This window comes from Falco cherrug, chromosome 5 (assembly GCF_023634085.1).
Source record: "Falco cherrug isolate bFalChe1 chromosome 5, bFalChe1.pri, whole genome shotgun sequence".
NCBI classification, from domain to species: Eukaryota; Metazoa; Chordata; class Aves; order Falconiformes; family Falconidae; genus Falco; species Falco cherrug.
This window is the reverse complement of record NC_073701.1, coordinates 90,757,556-90,773,108: the sequence shown is the minus strand read 5'-3', so window position 1 is coordinate 90,773,108 and position 15,553 is coordinate 90,757,556. Positions and strand designations below refer to the sequence as shown.

Below are 15,553 nucleotides of genomic sequence, written 5' to 3'. Positions count from 1 at the left end.
CCGTTGAACTACCTTTTTTGAATGTATGCTTTTGCAGGCAGCAGATCTAAATCCTGGTTTTGAGTGTGACCATGACAACTTGGGAACCAGCAGGTGTTACCTGCCAGTTGAAACACCTGAATGTGGCAGGTGGGACCTGGCTGGCTCAATGCTTCTGGGATTCACTACTTCTATTGACTGGTCTGACTGGTCTAACTGCTTGCTGGAGTTCAGACACTGGTGGCTTCATGTGTCCTCAGCTAAGAGCCAAATCCCAACCTTCAAGGTATGAGTCAGTTGCTTGCGCAGCTGGAGATGCCTGAAGCGCGTCGGCCTGGGCCACAGGACTGCTCTGTGGTAGCAACTGGGCCAGGGGGACAGCCTTTGGCTTAAGAAGTGATAGCGCCCTTGAAGTGATCAAAGGGAGACGGATGTCTGGGTCTTCCTTTTTCCGTTCAGTTTTTCGAGTCCTGTTGTTCAGGGTCGGTTGCAGGGGTCGTGGCTGGAGGATGTGTTCCAGGGCTCTGGCTGCCCTGAAGCGCAGCGGCCGCTCCGGCGGCGTTAGCAATGCGGCGCTCCCTGCCCCTCCCCTCCTGCGGCCGCGGGCACCGGCCCCGCTTCCCTGCTGCGAGGGGCGAAGGCGGGAGGCGCCCCGGGGCGCTCCCCGGTACGGGCCTTTCCGAGCGGGCAGCGGGTAGGCGCCCCGCTGAGGCCAGGGCCGGGCCCCGCCACCGGAACGCGGGTGCCGCCCCGCGCCGCGGCCGCCGGAAGGGGCGGGGCGTGGCGGGCGGAAGCGGCGGCGATGCTGGCGGCGGGGCGCAGCGTGGCCTGCGCCGTCTCCGGCGGGGTGGACAGCGCCGTGGCCGCCCTGCTGCTGCGCCGCCGGGGTGGGTGGGTGCGGGAGGGCGGAGGGGCCGGGCACCGTCCTCCGCCGGCGCTGCCGGGGCCGCGCCTCCCCTCTCGGCCCTGCTGCCCGGCCGCTCCCCGCTCGCAGCCGCCTCCTGCAGCGGGCAGGGCGCCCCGCGGGGCGGGCGGGGAGGGAGGAAACCGGGGGGCAGGAGCTGCGGGGTGGGGCTGCCGGGGGGCTCGGGGTTGCGGCCGCCCTTAGCTGGCGTGCAGCGCCGCGCTGTGAGGCGAAGCAGGTTGTGGTACCGGGCTGCCTGCACCCTGTGAGGGAGGAGGTTACTCGGGTCTTGGGAAACACGGGCTGTAATAATCCCGCTTTATATTAGTTCTCCCCTTCGTTTCGTAGGCTACCAGGTGACAGGCGTCTTTATGAAGAACTGGGACCCTCTGGACGAACAAGGAGCTTGCTCCGTTGACAGAGATTGCGAAGATGCTTACCGAGTGTGCCAGAAGCTCGATATTCCTTTTCACCAGGTTTCCTACGTGAAAGAGTACTGGAATGAAGTATTCAGGTAGAAACACGTTTAAAACGGGTGGCGTTTCAACATGTTGGTGTGGTACTGTGTTCTTGTGAAAAGTAAGGATGGACAGATCCTGGGCAACAACGATTTATTGCGGTGTTATCAGTGTTAAGAGAAAGTGCTGAAGCCTGAATCGTTTTTTCTTTCACTCATGTTTAAGATCAGAATTTATGTTCGTTTTAATATGTCTGTTATTTTTGAACTTAAGAGACTTCTCCCTAGTTATGAGCATGTAGCAGTTGCTTTGTTGTGGCTCATTTCTTCTGCTTCCCATATACTGGCCCAACCTTATTGTAACTTGAGAAAAAAAAAATGTAACGGGGTGCTGTTGTTGTCTCTGTGTGTAACTTACGCAGTGCATTTTACATTAATATATACTGAATCCAGTTTATCACAAAGCAGTTGTGAACTAGCCTTGCTGCTTTAAACTTGCAACAAATTTGAAAATGTTCTCTGAAGAGGGTGTCCAGATTTTCTGTTCCATTTTGAGGGAAGAAAGTTCTGCATAGAAAAATACGAGAACTTTTCTTGGGAGGTAGGAGAAGGGGGGAAGTAGTGGCATAACAACATAAATGTATCTTTTATGCACTCAAGTACATAAAAGTTTTTCCCTAATATCCGTCGTTCCCCTTTAAGTAATGCTGTTGTTACCTTGTCTTAGAAGAAACTGAGGAATAACCTGGTCATGCTAATTCTGCTTAATGTTGAAATGATACCAGGTTGAGCACTAAATTTTTGTATAGTCAGTGAAGCAAACAGCTCTGTTCTGGGAACATTCACTCAATTTTCCCTTCTGGTGTGACAGAATGAGTGAATGTTATCAAAGCTCCTGAGGAGTGTGGGGTGTCTGATTATAGAAGATCAGCTTTTCTTTTGCTTCTTGTCGTTTAATAGTACAGTCAGTGTTCCCAGACAGTCTGTTGCAAGTGTCTTGGTTTGTTTCAGACTCCCTTTTTCTTAGCTGTCATCACTGACCTTGAATTTACTACTCCTCTGGATCTCTCTTTAAAGGGTTATTAATCAAAACCACCTTTTATCAAGAGAACTGTTCCAGGTCTTGTCTTTCCCATGGTTTGTGCAAAGTCTGTTTCAGATCTTTACGTCAGAGAGAGACTCAGTAGACATCCTTCATTGCCTTTTCTCTGGTTCTGTACTTCACTTGAAGTTCTGAACTGATGTGAACCTGGCTTTATGCTGAGTATTTATTCTAAAGCTTTCAGTGTACCCTTGCAGTATTTACAAAGGAGTACAGTACTGAGCCAGCAACAGGGAGGCAGCTCTCGGTGGTGGAACCAGGTGATCTAATTATTGAGTTGTTGAATTCAGAACTTCTTTTTAAAAGGAGTTAGACAAAATAAAAGATAAGTTGCTTTTAACATGGCAAGCAAGAAGCAATTGATTCTGTTTCAGAAGGTGAAAAGTAAAACCACGTACTAGGGTTGCTGATGTTCTTTTGTATCCAGTCTATGCCCTCAGTTCACTTTGACTTCAGTGACTACTGAGGACAAGCAAAATAATGCAGTCATCAGGCCTTTTGGTATCTCAGTGCATCGCTATATGCTGATTTAATTTCATTAGTTATGATTCCAATGTTTGCAAGCAAATAATGCTAAGCACTTTAATCACACAACAGTGTAAAACTGCAGTATGACTTTGAGAGACTACTTGAGTTTCTTGAAGGAAATAAAAAAGACAGGAAAAATCTATAAAATTAAGCTACATGACTGCTTATGGTGGCATTAAGTTATTGTACATTCAGCTGAGACACTGGTAACTCCTAGTATGTCCTCTGTAACTCCACTGCACTGTCACTTTGAAAAATTAAAAAGGGTTTAATTCTGAAAGTAAGTATTTTGTAACAGATGAGTGAGATGGTCACAGTGGGCGGCCGTGTCTCCCCTGAGGGAGTATTAATTTAATCAAACATGGTTACAAGATTGTGAGTGATCATTTGATCATATCCTCAGTGCACTTTGGAGAAAATCTTCCAAGTGTTATGTTTACAGGTTAAAATTGAATGGGTATTTTATTTCTAACATGGAACACTTATGACTGGGTCTCGGGTTGTCATGTTTAAACAGGTTGTTCAGTCTTGGATAGTATCATGCAGTGTTAGTAATGTTACACATTTGAATCTTTATTTTACAGTGACCTCTTAAAAGAGTATGAATTGGGAAGGACTCCTAATCCTGATATTGTGTGTAACAAGCACATCAAATTCAACTACTTTCTTCATTATGCTATGGATAACCTTGGTAAGGCATTTTCACGTGTGTCAGTACAGACTGTGTGCCATGGAAATGCTTAAAGGATACAAACTCTTGAAAAGGTGGGGAAAAACATGAGTTCATATGCATGCCTAATTCACATGTCTCTGTGGCAGTATTTGCAAAGTACTTGGTTTTAAGTTTGCTTTTCCATATGAAAGATATTCATAGAAATGGTTCAGGTTGGAGAGGACCTTTAAAGGGCATCCAGCCAGTCCAGCTGCCCTGCTGTGGGCAGGGATGTCTTCTGCTAGATTAGGTTGCTCATATGTAGGAACAGATTTAATTCAGGGATGTACATTGACCTGACCATTCACTCTTAGGTGGTCCTTGAAGTACAAAAGCACAAGTGCTGGCATGCTGATGAATAGTTTACATTATTTAAATAGCAGGAGTATGATTATTGTCATTATAAAACTTCTCTCATTGCTTTCTGTTTTTCTTACTGGATGTTTATAATCCTGTTTTAAACTGAATTTCAAGTATGTGCCTTTGTTGTGTTTTCGCTTGATAGGAGCAGATGCAATTGCTACTGGGCATTATGCTAGGACATCACTAGAGGATGAGGAAGTGTTTCAACAGAAGCATATTAAAAGTCCACAAAGGCTTTTCAGAAACCGTTTTGAAGTTAGAAATAGTAAGTGGTTTCTTCACTTAATATTTCAGCCTAGATATGAAAGAGAAATTTAAACTATATTTGGTGTCACAGAGTCAGGGAGGTTTGTGACCTTACACACAAAGATTACCATTTAAACCCCAGCCTTTGTGGAAGCTTGATTGTGCAAAACAGGGGGTTGACATTGCTGAAAATATACCCTGACTAGTCAAGTATTATATTTTCTGTGTTAAAAGAGTTCTAAGCCAGGTGCAGAGGTAAGAATAAGCATTTCAGTAGTAATCAACATGCTGGAGGAGCTGTAATGTGGATTAAGGAGACAGGGCTATTATCTGTACCCTGGAGAAGGTATTTCAAGAAATCTTTATCAAGTATCCCTGTGACTTAAATAAAATTTTCTTTTTTAATATTTCTTTTATTTTAGGGAATGTGTTCTTTGGCTATTCAGTATATAGTGTAGATAACATTCATCATGGGAATTTGCTTAAGTGGAATTTTAGAATTAAGGCTTTGAAACGTTAAAATTAATAACATACTTCTGTACAGTAGTTGGGCTGTATATTATTTTAGTGGAAAAATCAGGTTCTCATTCAGTAATTCAACTGTTCTGCCTTATTTCTCTGTTCTCCTATAGAAGCCTGGTTTTCCCAGGCAGGTCAAGGTTCAGCCTACACTGCAATTGAAAAGTCCAAGTGCATCATGGGCAGATATTTTTAAGGCTATGATTCTCAGGTCAGCAAAGGTACTAGTAGCAGTGCAGGTTTTGCTCGTCACTTTAATAAGCCTGCCCGTAGCTGTACATAATTGGAGGTTGTTCTCAGCACCATAGTGGTTCTCTTGTCACTACCAGAGGCAGCTTGATGAATGCTGTTTTGGATTTCTCTTTTCATGGCACTATCGCAGCTTGGATGGCAATGGAGAGATTTCCCAAATAGCTCTGCAGTGGACCATAATGCAGTAAAGAAACTCAGATGAAGCTCTGATGTATAATGAGAAGTGTGAGGGAAAGAATCTTGCAAACTACTCCTATGCAAAGCTGCTGCTGTGATGTTTTCCTGTTACAGCTTCCCTCTTTCATTTGTTTGTTCTGGACTTAAAGGGATTTATTCATTCCTTTGTTTTAATTTTATTTCTGAAAAGTTGGAATGGCCCCAGCAGGACCAACAGTCTGCCTGTGACGAGCTGTCAGTCAGAGGTTTTGTGATGTTCAAAACAGGCTTCCTGCCCTGTTCCTGAAGTTTCGTATTACTGCTTGTGACTGAACTGTTGGCCTGTGGTTAGTGTTTGTTTGAGTCAAGGAACAGCTAAGTAGAGTCTGTACAACAGCAGAACTATTGGCTCTTTTAAAAGAGTGGGCAAAACATAACTGGAAAATTATACCAATTTTATTTCATCTGGGCAGTCAGGAAACTTAGCTATTTAAAGAAAAATAGGTCAAACTCACTCAGATCATTGATTTATAGCAGTGTGATTTCAGCAAAAACCTGAATGTCTTTTTGAAGAACAGTATACTCTAAGATAATTTGAGTCTTCATTCTCTCTTTCATGTGAAATGTGAAAGTTGTTTTTCATGTGGAAGTTCTTGCCAGTGACACAAGCAGTGTTGTAATAGATGAGGCAGCGTAAGACTTTGTGAGATTCTTCATTGCACGAAGTCAGTATCTTCCTTGATGTTTTTTAGTGGTGAGAAATTACCCAAACATTTTCAATTAGATTTTGAAAAACCTGATGAATACTGTCTTTAAACGTGTATTTGGAAATAATAAAACTAAAATGTTGTTTGTAGGAATTATTAAAGGGGATTATGTTGTGATGCTTTATGTTTTCTGCACTTTGCAGCGGTGAAACTCCTTCAAGGGGCTGACCTCTTTAAGGACCAGACCTTCTTTCTAAGTCAGATCTCGCAGGATGCTTTGAGGAAAACCATTTTCCCTTTAGGGGGTTTAACAAAAAGTTTTGTAAAGAAGATAGCAGCGGAACATGGCCTTCATCATGTGCTAAAGAAAAAAGAGGCATAGTAACACTTACAGTCTTTTGATTTTTATTTTTCTCTGAAGTAGACTTCCCTGAAATTTTTGAACTTTAATCTGTGACAACTTGTCTGTTTCTGAGCAGCATAACAGAATAGGTTGGGAAGCAGTTTTATAGCTACTTGTTTATAAGTACTTTTATGAGCTTGTGGTTAGTTGTGTATTTTAGCTTGCAGATAATTTGTCTACCATTGTATCTCAGAAGAACTAAAGGTGAAGTTGTGAGTGTGTTAGGGTGCTGTGAGCCTTAAGGAAAGCATTTTCTATCACAGCAGGTGAGGAGCCCTTGATCTTTGTTTTCCGTAGCTTTTAAAGGCTTCTTCACTATAATTGGTTTTTGGTATTCTTTGCAGAAATTGGATGTTACTGTTTTTCCACAGTTACTCTTCATTAAAAAAAAAAAAAAAAAAAAAGTTGTTTCTCTGAGAACTAACACTTTGTGAGTTGATCCCAAAAAATGTAATACAGATAGCAATTGTATTGCTTACACTGTTCTGATTGCTTTCAGTGTTTATATTCATCCACTGTAAATGTGTGTTTGAAGAAGGCAGGCAGTAACTGAAAGGAAAGGAAAGCCTGTTTGTTTTTAAAAGTTTTTAAGGGATGATACCGTTACTATATAATTTGTGTTACTTTTGTACTTTAATCTGAAAGTACTTCTGTTTTTAATACACATACAATAGAGTCACCAAGGTTAATGTATTTATTCATTGAACACGTGTTCTATTTCCTGTTATTTCTCTTCTGTGCTTACGACTCACTGTTACTGTATAGAATTAGTTTACCTATGTTTGAGCAGCTGTTGTGGATTTGTTTATGAGATGCCTAGCATAGTTTATGATACATGGAGTAAGGGATCCATCTTGGACAGATTATTACTAGACATTATTTCAGATGTTTTTCTCTGCTTTTATGGATTCAGTGCCATGTTTCCTTTTCAGAGTATGGGAGTCTGTTTCATTGGTGAACGAAACTTTGAAAATTTCCTTCTTGAGGTGAGCAACATTACATCTACAACAATCTTTATGTTCTGTTCTGGTTTTCAGTAGTAATTTATACCACTGTCCACAGAAAAATCTCTAACAGCTTGTGGCCACACTGAGTAGCAATGCCCCATCTGCCTTCACAGTCCCAAGCCTGCCCAGAAGCTGACGCCAGCAGCCCGTGGGAGGTGTCTTGCCCCTCCACCAGCAAACAGTCACTTTCTGTAGCAAAAGGAGTGCGTGACTTTGTACCACTCCTACGCCTGCCGGGCTCTGACAAGCGGTTGGGATGTGAGAGGGACAAATGGCTGAATCCTGCTGTCCCCTGCCATAAGTGAGGATGGGGTGAGTGAAACCCAGAATTACTGCTGACAGGGACTGCCCTTCATACTTTTCTCTCTAAAGCAGCATCAGGGAAGAGGCAGTAAGCTGCTTGGGCGGAGTTTGCTGCTTGAAAAGTTATTTTCCAACTTCAAGAGATTGTAATGACAGAACCTGAAATATACTGAGGTTTTTTTGGGCCATCTTGTGACTTAAACAATCTCTTCCTATTTGGTAGTATTTAGAACCTCAACCAGGTAACTTTGTTTCCATTGAAGATAAGAAGGTGATGGGAACACACAAAGGTAATTGGCTAACCCACCTTAATAACTGCTTTTAGATAAATGGAACAACACTGCTTATATTTGGAGAGACAAATTTAGTGAAATTCCAAACCAGTCTACAGGTTTTTCCCAGTTTGATAACTAATAACCATGAAAAACCTGCTTTATGCAATAGTAGAGCCTTGACCTAGAACTGATTCTCGATTATTTGTTCTGTGTTGCAAGAAAGTAAATTATAATTATTAGGGTTACTTTGTTGATACTAAGTGGCTGTTAATTTAGTACTGAGACACCATTGTTCATTTAATTCTTACGAAATGACTGTGCTTCAGTTCCATATTCTTTAGTACCTAAACTTTGCAGAAAAAAACCACCATGCACCTCAGTGATGCTCAGTAGGACATCACCAAACATGGGCAGCTTACCTTTTCCTTTACTTGTGTGTGTCCTTCCTTTGCTTCCCTCAGTTGTAGCTGCCAGAACTGAGTTCCTCTCCCAAGTAATTCATGGAAGTAGGGTGTTCTACTGGTACATAAAAGTAAGGGAAACTGGTTAAGACTTGAGTGGTAGCAAAACCACAAATTGAAGCTGAAATAAAGAAGTGTTTGTCTTTTATAAACCCTAAGAATACCGTAATTGAAATTAATTATCACAGAATGGTTCGGGTTGGAAGGGACCTTAAAGCTCATCTTAGTCCAACCCCCCTGCCATGGGCAGGGACACCTGCCACCAGACCAGGTTGCTCCAAGCCCCATCCAGCCTGGCCTGGAACACTGCCAGGGATGGGGCAGCCACAGCTGCTCTGGGCAGCCTGTGCCAGGGGCTCACCTCCCTCACAGGAAAGAATTTCTTCCTAATACCCAATCTAAATAATGAAAACTTTGAAGTAGATCTTATTTTGTAATTGACACACCTCTCTAGGATAACTTAGTTCATTATTCTTTTTTAGTGGCAAAGTTTTAGGGAAGTGATGTTAACATTTTTCTGAAAGTAAAAGATGAAAAATTGCTAGCAGCTTTGCATTGTCCTATTTCTTTAGGTTGGTTCCTCTACACAATAGGCCAGAGGGCTAGATTAGCAGGCCTGAAGGATCCTTGGTTCGTTGTAGACAAAGATGTCAGCACTGGAGATGTCTTTGTGGTAAGTTTATTAACACTGGTATTGCAAATAACTAATGCAAGCATTTTGTGACTCCTGCTATACAGAATGTGATTCTAACCTGGGCAGAATTCTTGGCTTTCCTCTTGGGGAAAACAAGACCCAGCTTGTGTAGCATCAGCAGATTTGAAACTTCTTGTCCAGACTGGCTTCTCTTGAGTAGAAAATTGTTCTAGATCTTGGCATAGAACTTTTCCAAACAAAGGGTGAATACTGAAAAGAATCAGCCAATCTACTGAGCTCTCATTTTCTACTCTAAAACATGAGGGTTTTTTATTGTAGTTATTACAACACAGTATATAAAATATGTATATATTACACACAGCATATAAAATGTGTATTATCTTGGTTTACGATGTATTGCTACTTTTTTTTTCTAGAAAAGTAGTAGTAGCCAGTAATAGGTTTATCATTTTGAAAACTGATAATACTGCAAATAATTGATGTGTTAATGACTAATCATATGAGAGGACTGAGAGTTCTGCAGCTTGCTGGCATTGTTAATGTTTCTTGCTGTTCATGCAGCTGTTACTCTTATTTGATATTGATGTGATTATAATGAGGTGTTCTGCTACTTGTTAATGTGCCTGGGGGGGAAAAAGTCATAATCAAATGAGAGTTGAGAGGAAACAGGCAGGACTTCTAAGAAGTGGGGTTTATGCTCTATAGTAAGATTGTGTGTGCAGCGCCTTTGTTGGGGAGGTGCTGAGCTGGGAAACAGGAGAAGAGGGAGGTAGCATCTTGTTGAGGTAGGATGAGGGCAATAGCTGTCTGAACTCAGCCTGAAGAAGGCAGAGATATGATTGGAGGGAAAAGTATACAAGTAACACGATTCTGAGATGTAGAAGACTAACAGATAATTCAGGCTTGTTTTCGCCTATTTTTTCATTAAAGGCTTCCACCTGCAAGCTGAGTAAGTGTTACTAAATGCTTGCTTTCTTACTTATTTTGCCTTTGTTTTGATGTAGCTTGATGCTGCTTCTGTATTTCATGCTTTACAAGTTATACGCTCTCTGGCAAAAACATCAGCATTAAATAAACGTTGTATTTTAAGGCACCGTCAACAGATCACCCTGCTCTGTACAGAGATCTATTGCGGACAAACAGAGTGCACTGGATAGCAGAGGAACCTCCTGCAGAGCTTGTTAGAGATAAAATGATGGAATGTCATTTCAGGTTTCGGCACCAAATGGCACTGGGTAAACAAATCTTGTTTTATTTTTTGTTTTACTCTGTTTGTGAAACTGTAGCAGTGTGTTCAGTGTAGTTTTGCAGGAATGGTTGAAATATTTTGGCTGCCTTTCTGTTTCTGTACTGTCTTTATAAAGCAGTTCTGGGTGGTGGTATCTTAACTTAGATCTGTTTAACCTAGCCATGAAGGTTTTTCTTTTTTAATGCGAACATAAGGATTAACTGGCAGGTGTTTGGCCATTTTCTGGTCTAGTGCCTTGTGTGCTGACTCTAAACCAAGATGGGAGTGTGTGGGTGACACTAGTGAAGCCAGCAAGAGCTATCACACCTGGACAGGTGAGCTACTATAAGTTATTTTCTTTCCTTTTTTGTGTTTTGGCTTATCTGGCTAATAAAATAGCTGGAGCAAAATAGTTAATTTGTTTGCCTGTGAGAGCACTTAGCTCTATTTTGACTAATCATCAGCTGTTTTGAAGGAGAACATTTAAAAGTAGAAACTGTTGTTATTCATATAGTCTGAGAAATTGGCTTAAAAGTTTTAGAAGCACATGAAAACATCTCTGATAATCAATTGTATACGCAGAAATGGAATCTGTTGTTGTCTTCAAGAAATAGATTTTAAAAGACATTAGTTTGGTAACTGGCTGCTTGATACGGTTTTAGTGTTCAAGTTTGTTTAGTGAGGATCTGTGTCCAGTGAATTTCATTGTCCCGGAACAGTACTGAGGGGAGGTACTGTGTAGTGATGTATTTTAACGCTGAGAATATATAGATACTCCATCACGTTGTAAACCAGCGGTCTCAGACATTTTCTGCATGCCTTCTCCCAGCATACATTCTACCCTCGCTCTCCCTCCCCAAGACTTGAGGGCCTGTGGGATACATCAGGAGGGAAATTTTCTGAGAACTATTTGTAACAGAGAGAGGGATACGCTTCAGAGGAGTGAGCTGAGAAGACTCCAGCCAGAGCTGGTGATGGGCATGAGAAGCCCCTGACTGCCAGGAGCTGCTGAGCCTGTAGCCAGGCTCTTTACTGCGAGGTAATGAGACAAAGCCAGGAGGTCTCTGCTCCTGCTCTCCTGCAAGAACCTGCTGAGCACAGCAGGGAGCCTGAGTCGCTTCCTTCCAGATGGTCTGCTCTGGTAGTCCTTGGTCCCTTTCCTATTTTGAGAAGTGCCGCTGTAGCCTGGGCACAATTGTCTGGGGAAGGTCCAGTGAAGATGCAGGTGACGTTACGTATGTCATCCCCTTTGGGAAAGGAAGCTTTCCAGCACAATCCATTCCACCTCAGTAACTGAAGAGCTCTGAGATAATCTTGTAGAAGTTTATGATGGAATTTCCACCGTGTTTATATTTACACTCATGTGAGCAAATGAATCCCCTGCATTTTTGGGGTTTTTTTTGTCTTTTTAAACTTCTAGTCAGAACAAATATAAATTAATACACTTGCTGTCCAGCAGGTCTTGAACAGTGTGCAGTTGCTCACCATGCCATTTGCAGCTGCTGAGAAGACTTCCTGTGCTTATCTTCTAGTTTGCCGTGTTCTACAAGGGTGATGAGTGCCTGGGCAGCGGGAAGATCCTAAGGATAGGCCCATCGGTGTACACCATGCAGCAGGGCAAAAGCCGAGAGGAGGGTCCGAAGAAGGAAGAGGTTGACAAGATAGAACCAGCAACATAACATGTGGGTTTGTTTATTGAAAGACTTCAGAGAGTTTGCTGCCTAAGAATAATGAAAACAATAAACTTTTGGTGGTGTTGTTGTTGATCTGTATGTTCTAAAGGTCAGTTGAGCATTGAGTCACAGCTGTTGACTGTTAAAGCTGGACAGGTTTAAAACTAAAGCCAGTTTGGTACCATTTTATTGGACTGGGTGGTGATATTTATGTTAATACATATGAAGGGATGTCTTAAAGTTGTTCTGTAATAGTAGTTACACATACAAGAATTATAATATAAAAGTCCTGTCTGAAATCTTTTATGTGTAACTGAAATACTTTTTCTTACTTGAAGACACCTGTCCCTAGGTAAAGTACATATGTTGCTTTACAGTAAATGTATGTTTGCGCTTTGAACTCTGGAAGAGGAATGAATGATATTTAAGTTTAGCGTCTTGAGTGAACTCCAAACAACAGATATTTATTTTTCATCTGAAATAGTTTTATAAGAAATGCTTTAGACTCTTAAGCTGTATTAAAGAGTGGGTTTAGATGTTTACGTAATTCAGAATTACAAATCTAGGGGCTTAAAAACAGTCTTGATTGTGAAACTGACCTAATTTTTTCTTAAGTGCTGAGGCCAGAGGCTGTTTGGTTTGTCTCCTGGAGAAGAGAGTGCATTGTTGGGCTTCAGAAAAATGCAAATTCATATGCATTTCCTTACTGTGTAGCTAACTTAATATAGACTTGAGAATAATTGGATCTTGCCAGGTGTCAAAATGGAATGTTATTAGGAAGAGCTGAATAACCTTGTCCAAATTATCTATGTTTATAAGGATTGGATGCATATTGAGGACACCCTAAGGTTGTAATAAAACTTTATGACAGCAAGTCAGCAAAAATTAATTCCTGTCTGTCTCCATGGTAGGAGAAGGTAACTGTCCCTGAAGTACAGCTGTACAAGAGCAGGACTTGCAGATGGATGTAGAATTTTGAGACTTGCATTCAATTTAGGCAGTAGGAAAGCTGTACCATGAACAGGTAGGTCTTTTTAGCAGATCTGAAGGCTTGGATTTTATGTACATCCTTCTCTGTTGTTTTAGTATCTTCTAAGAACTCCTTTTATATATAATCAGGATTCCTGGAAGTGTTTAAAAAACCGCGTAGATGTGGTGCTCAGGGACTTGGTTTAGTGGTGGACTTGACAGTCCTGGGTTAACATTTGGACTTGGTGATCTCAAAGGCCTTTTCCAACCTAAATGATTCTATGATTCTGTTTCTTCTGGTAAGAAAAGTAAAAGTTGGTCTTTTTTCTTCAAAGTGTGGAAGTAAAAGGGGGAGAAGACACTCTTCAGTGTCTACCTGCTAGTCTGGCAAAGCTAAACACACAGTTCAGGGAGCCCTGTGGAAAAAAACCCTAGACTATTAAAATCTTATATATTTATTTGGCATTACAGTAAATGAGCTTGAGAGGGGAAAAAAAGCCATCCTTTTTCACTGGTGCCAAAATCAATTCAGTGTAAAAGTCTGTCTTCAGAGTGTCTATCCACATGCAGGTTAACTGTAAAGACTGTTTGTGCTTCACATAGGCTCCTGATTTGTGTTAGGTTAGTTTGTGTTGCAGGTCCTGGTCATTACTTTTATGTGGTTTTCCTAATATTTTGCTTATCTTTCCTGAAACTTTTGTCTTTGCAAAATGTAGGATTAATTACCAAGGAGTTAATGCTCCATGTTGTCCTCATCTGAGTTTTCCAGTAAATGTCCCAATTAAAATCTTCACAAATGTTTTCTGTTATACTAGTGTGGTATTTATTACTACTTCATCTCTCAATGGTCTCAGGTATGTTTATGTTTGATGTTGTACTGGCAGCGGTAGGCTCAACTGTGAGGAGATGAAAAAGGACATAGCCACTTCTGTGTCTTCAAAATTCACTTTCTTTTTAAAATTGACAGAATTGCAGAGGTTGGCAAGGACCTGTGGAGACCATCTAGTCCAACTCCACTGCTCAAAGCAGGGGCAGCTGAGCAGGTTGCTCAGGGCTGTGTTGTCAGATTTTGAGTATCTTCAAGAACACAGACTCTACAACCTGCATTGATAAGATTCCCATGAGCCTCCTCAAGGCTGAACAGTCCCAGCTCTCCCAGCTTCTCCTTGTATGACAGATGCTCCAATCCTCCCTTATCAGCTCCTCTAGGAAGCTTCCTCCAGGAAGTTATCAGTGCTCCAGAGACCTCCTGGGCTCTTGTGCCTTTCTGTGTTGTCCCCTCCAGCAGGTATCAGAGTGGCAAGTCCTCCATGAAGAGCAGAGCCTGCAAACATGATGCTGCTTCCAGTTGTCTTTCTTCCTGATCACATGGGCTGCAGCAGACACGCGTCATCCATGTAGGTTGTCCTCATCCTAACCCGTGTGCTCTCAGCTGGTCACTACCCACCCCCCGGAGGGCTTCATGCTGTCCTGCTGCTCCCTCGCACCCAGGATGACACCCCTGCCTCCCCTTCCCATCCTGTCTGTCCTGGAGAGCCTGCACCCATCCGTGGCAGCACTTTGGCTGTCCCACCATGTCTTCCTGATCCCAGTGAGGTCCACCCCTGCAGCTGCACACGCTGCATGTGTAGTGTATGAGTGTTTCAGGGGGCATCTAGGGAGGGCTCTCCTAGCTGTTTTGTTTTCAAGGTCTCTCCTGCCCAGATCACTGCTGCCTTAGCTTGCCAGCCCACTGGGTCTCCCCACGATATCCTGGCTCCAAGTGCCCGGTGAGCAGCAAACCTCCCTGGACACCAGGTCGGGTCAGCAGCTGGAGCTTTTGTCCCCCGTGGCAGGGAGTGTGGCACGGCTGGTGCTCTGCCTGTGCCTCCTTTGGTGCAGTGACTCGTGTGGGCTCTCAAGGCTGCAGTGTTTCAGGACTGCACCCTCCCGCAAAGAGCTTGGTCTGAATTGAACGTGCTGTTAGCGTTTCCTCATTCTTCAAAAGAATGAGTTAGCATTTTTTTAAGTCCTGATGTTGCTGAGTAGGTACTGTTGCGGTTGCTACCACCTGGAAATGAAAGTCAGATCCTTAGAGCTGGTAAATGACTGCAGAACCAGCACCCCAGCCGGTAATTTTGTTCAGCTTTAGGCTCTGTTTGACACCGGTAGTTGCCAACCGTTAATACTTCTCTTGTATAAGAAGTCTTTGCTTCCTCATTACTTTCCTGTTTCTACCAGGCAGTGTTTCCTTTGTGCCTCCGAGGATACAGGTCTTCCGGCTGTAAAATTCCGAAATTTAGCTATTGTATAGCCTCCTGTGACCCCCAGACTTTAAAGCGCCCACAGTGTAAGTTCTCAGAGCTGCCTAAAAATGTCTGCTTCTGGGCCTGCCCGAAAACACCAAAATCACATCAGCTTGGGGACACCGAGGTACTGAGCTCTGCTTGGAGCGCAGACTGGAGGAGCTGAGATCCGTGTAACTGCTTCCCCTTGTCCTGGTTTTAAGCTCACTCGCTCTTATGACAGTCTTTGAGCCTGCTTGCAAAAAGTTTTCTAGGGAAAAAACTAGTTGATCAATTTCAATAGGCTTTGAAACACTTTCAGAACAACAAAAAAATCCCGCAATAATTTTGCTAAATTTGCTGGATTTTTTGCAAGAAAATGTTCATCCT

General features: G+C 42.5%; 1 protein-coding gene across 5 annotated transcripts; it reads left to right on the top strand.

The window, feature by feature from the left end:
• The first annotated feature begins 731 nt into the window (after positions 1 to 731).
• On the top strand, positions 732 to 13,708 carry TRMU (tRNA mitochondrial 2-thiouridylase). 5 transcript variants are annotated; one of them, XR_008732371.1, is made up of 12 exons: positions 732 to 866; positions 1,232 to 1,397; positions 3,555 to 3,661; positions 4,188 to 4,310; positions 6,129 to 6,301; positions 7,261 to 7,314; positions 7,862 to 7,928; positions 8,947 to 9,047; positions 10,120 to 10,264; positions 10,510 to 10,592; positions 11,717 to 11,939; positions 12,842 to 13,708. XR_008732371.1 is itself a non-coding variant. In XM_055711232.1 (12 exons), exons 1-11 carry the CDS (start codon positions 782 to 784, stop codon positions 11,934 to 11,936), a joined length of 1,251 nt encoding a protein of 416 aa, XP_055567207.1. In that variant the 5' UTR covers positions 733 to 781; the 3' UTR covers positions 11,937 to 11,939; positions 12,842 to 13,708. The 5 variants fall into 5 exon arrangements, 4 of the variants coding, with proteins under 4 accessions (XP_055567208.1, XP_055567209.1, XP_055567207.1 ...); XM_055711232.1 differs by having other exon boundaries at positions 733 to 866; positions 11,790 to 11,939; XM_055711233.1 differs by having other exon boundaries at positions 11,717 to 13,708.
• Positions 13,709 to 15,553: the final 1,845 nt, after the last annotated feature.

What these genes read in the sequence shown, in the direction of transcription:
- TRMU (XM_055711232.1), top strand. Translation starts at nt 782, where the DNA reads ATGCTGGCGGCGGGGCGCAGCGTGGCCTGCGCCGTCTCCGGCGGGGTG. An exon ending in CCTGCTGCTGCGCCGCCGGG is followed by an intron (nt 867 to 1,231) that starts GTGGGTGGGTGC and finishes TTCGTTTCGTAG; the next exon opens with GCTACCAGGTGACAGGCGTC. An exon ending in CCGTTTTGAAGTTAGAAATA is followed by an intron (nt 4,311 to 6,128) that starts GTAAGTGGTTTC and finishes TGCACTTTGCAG; the next exon opens with CGGTGAAACTCCTTCAAGGG.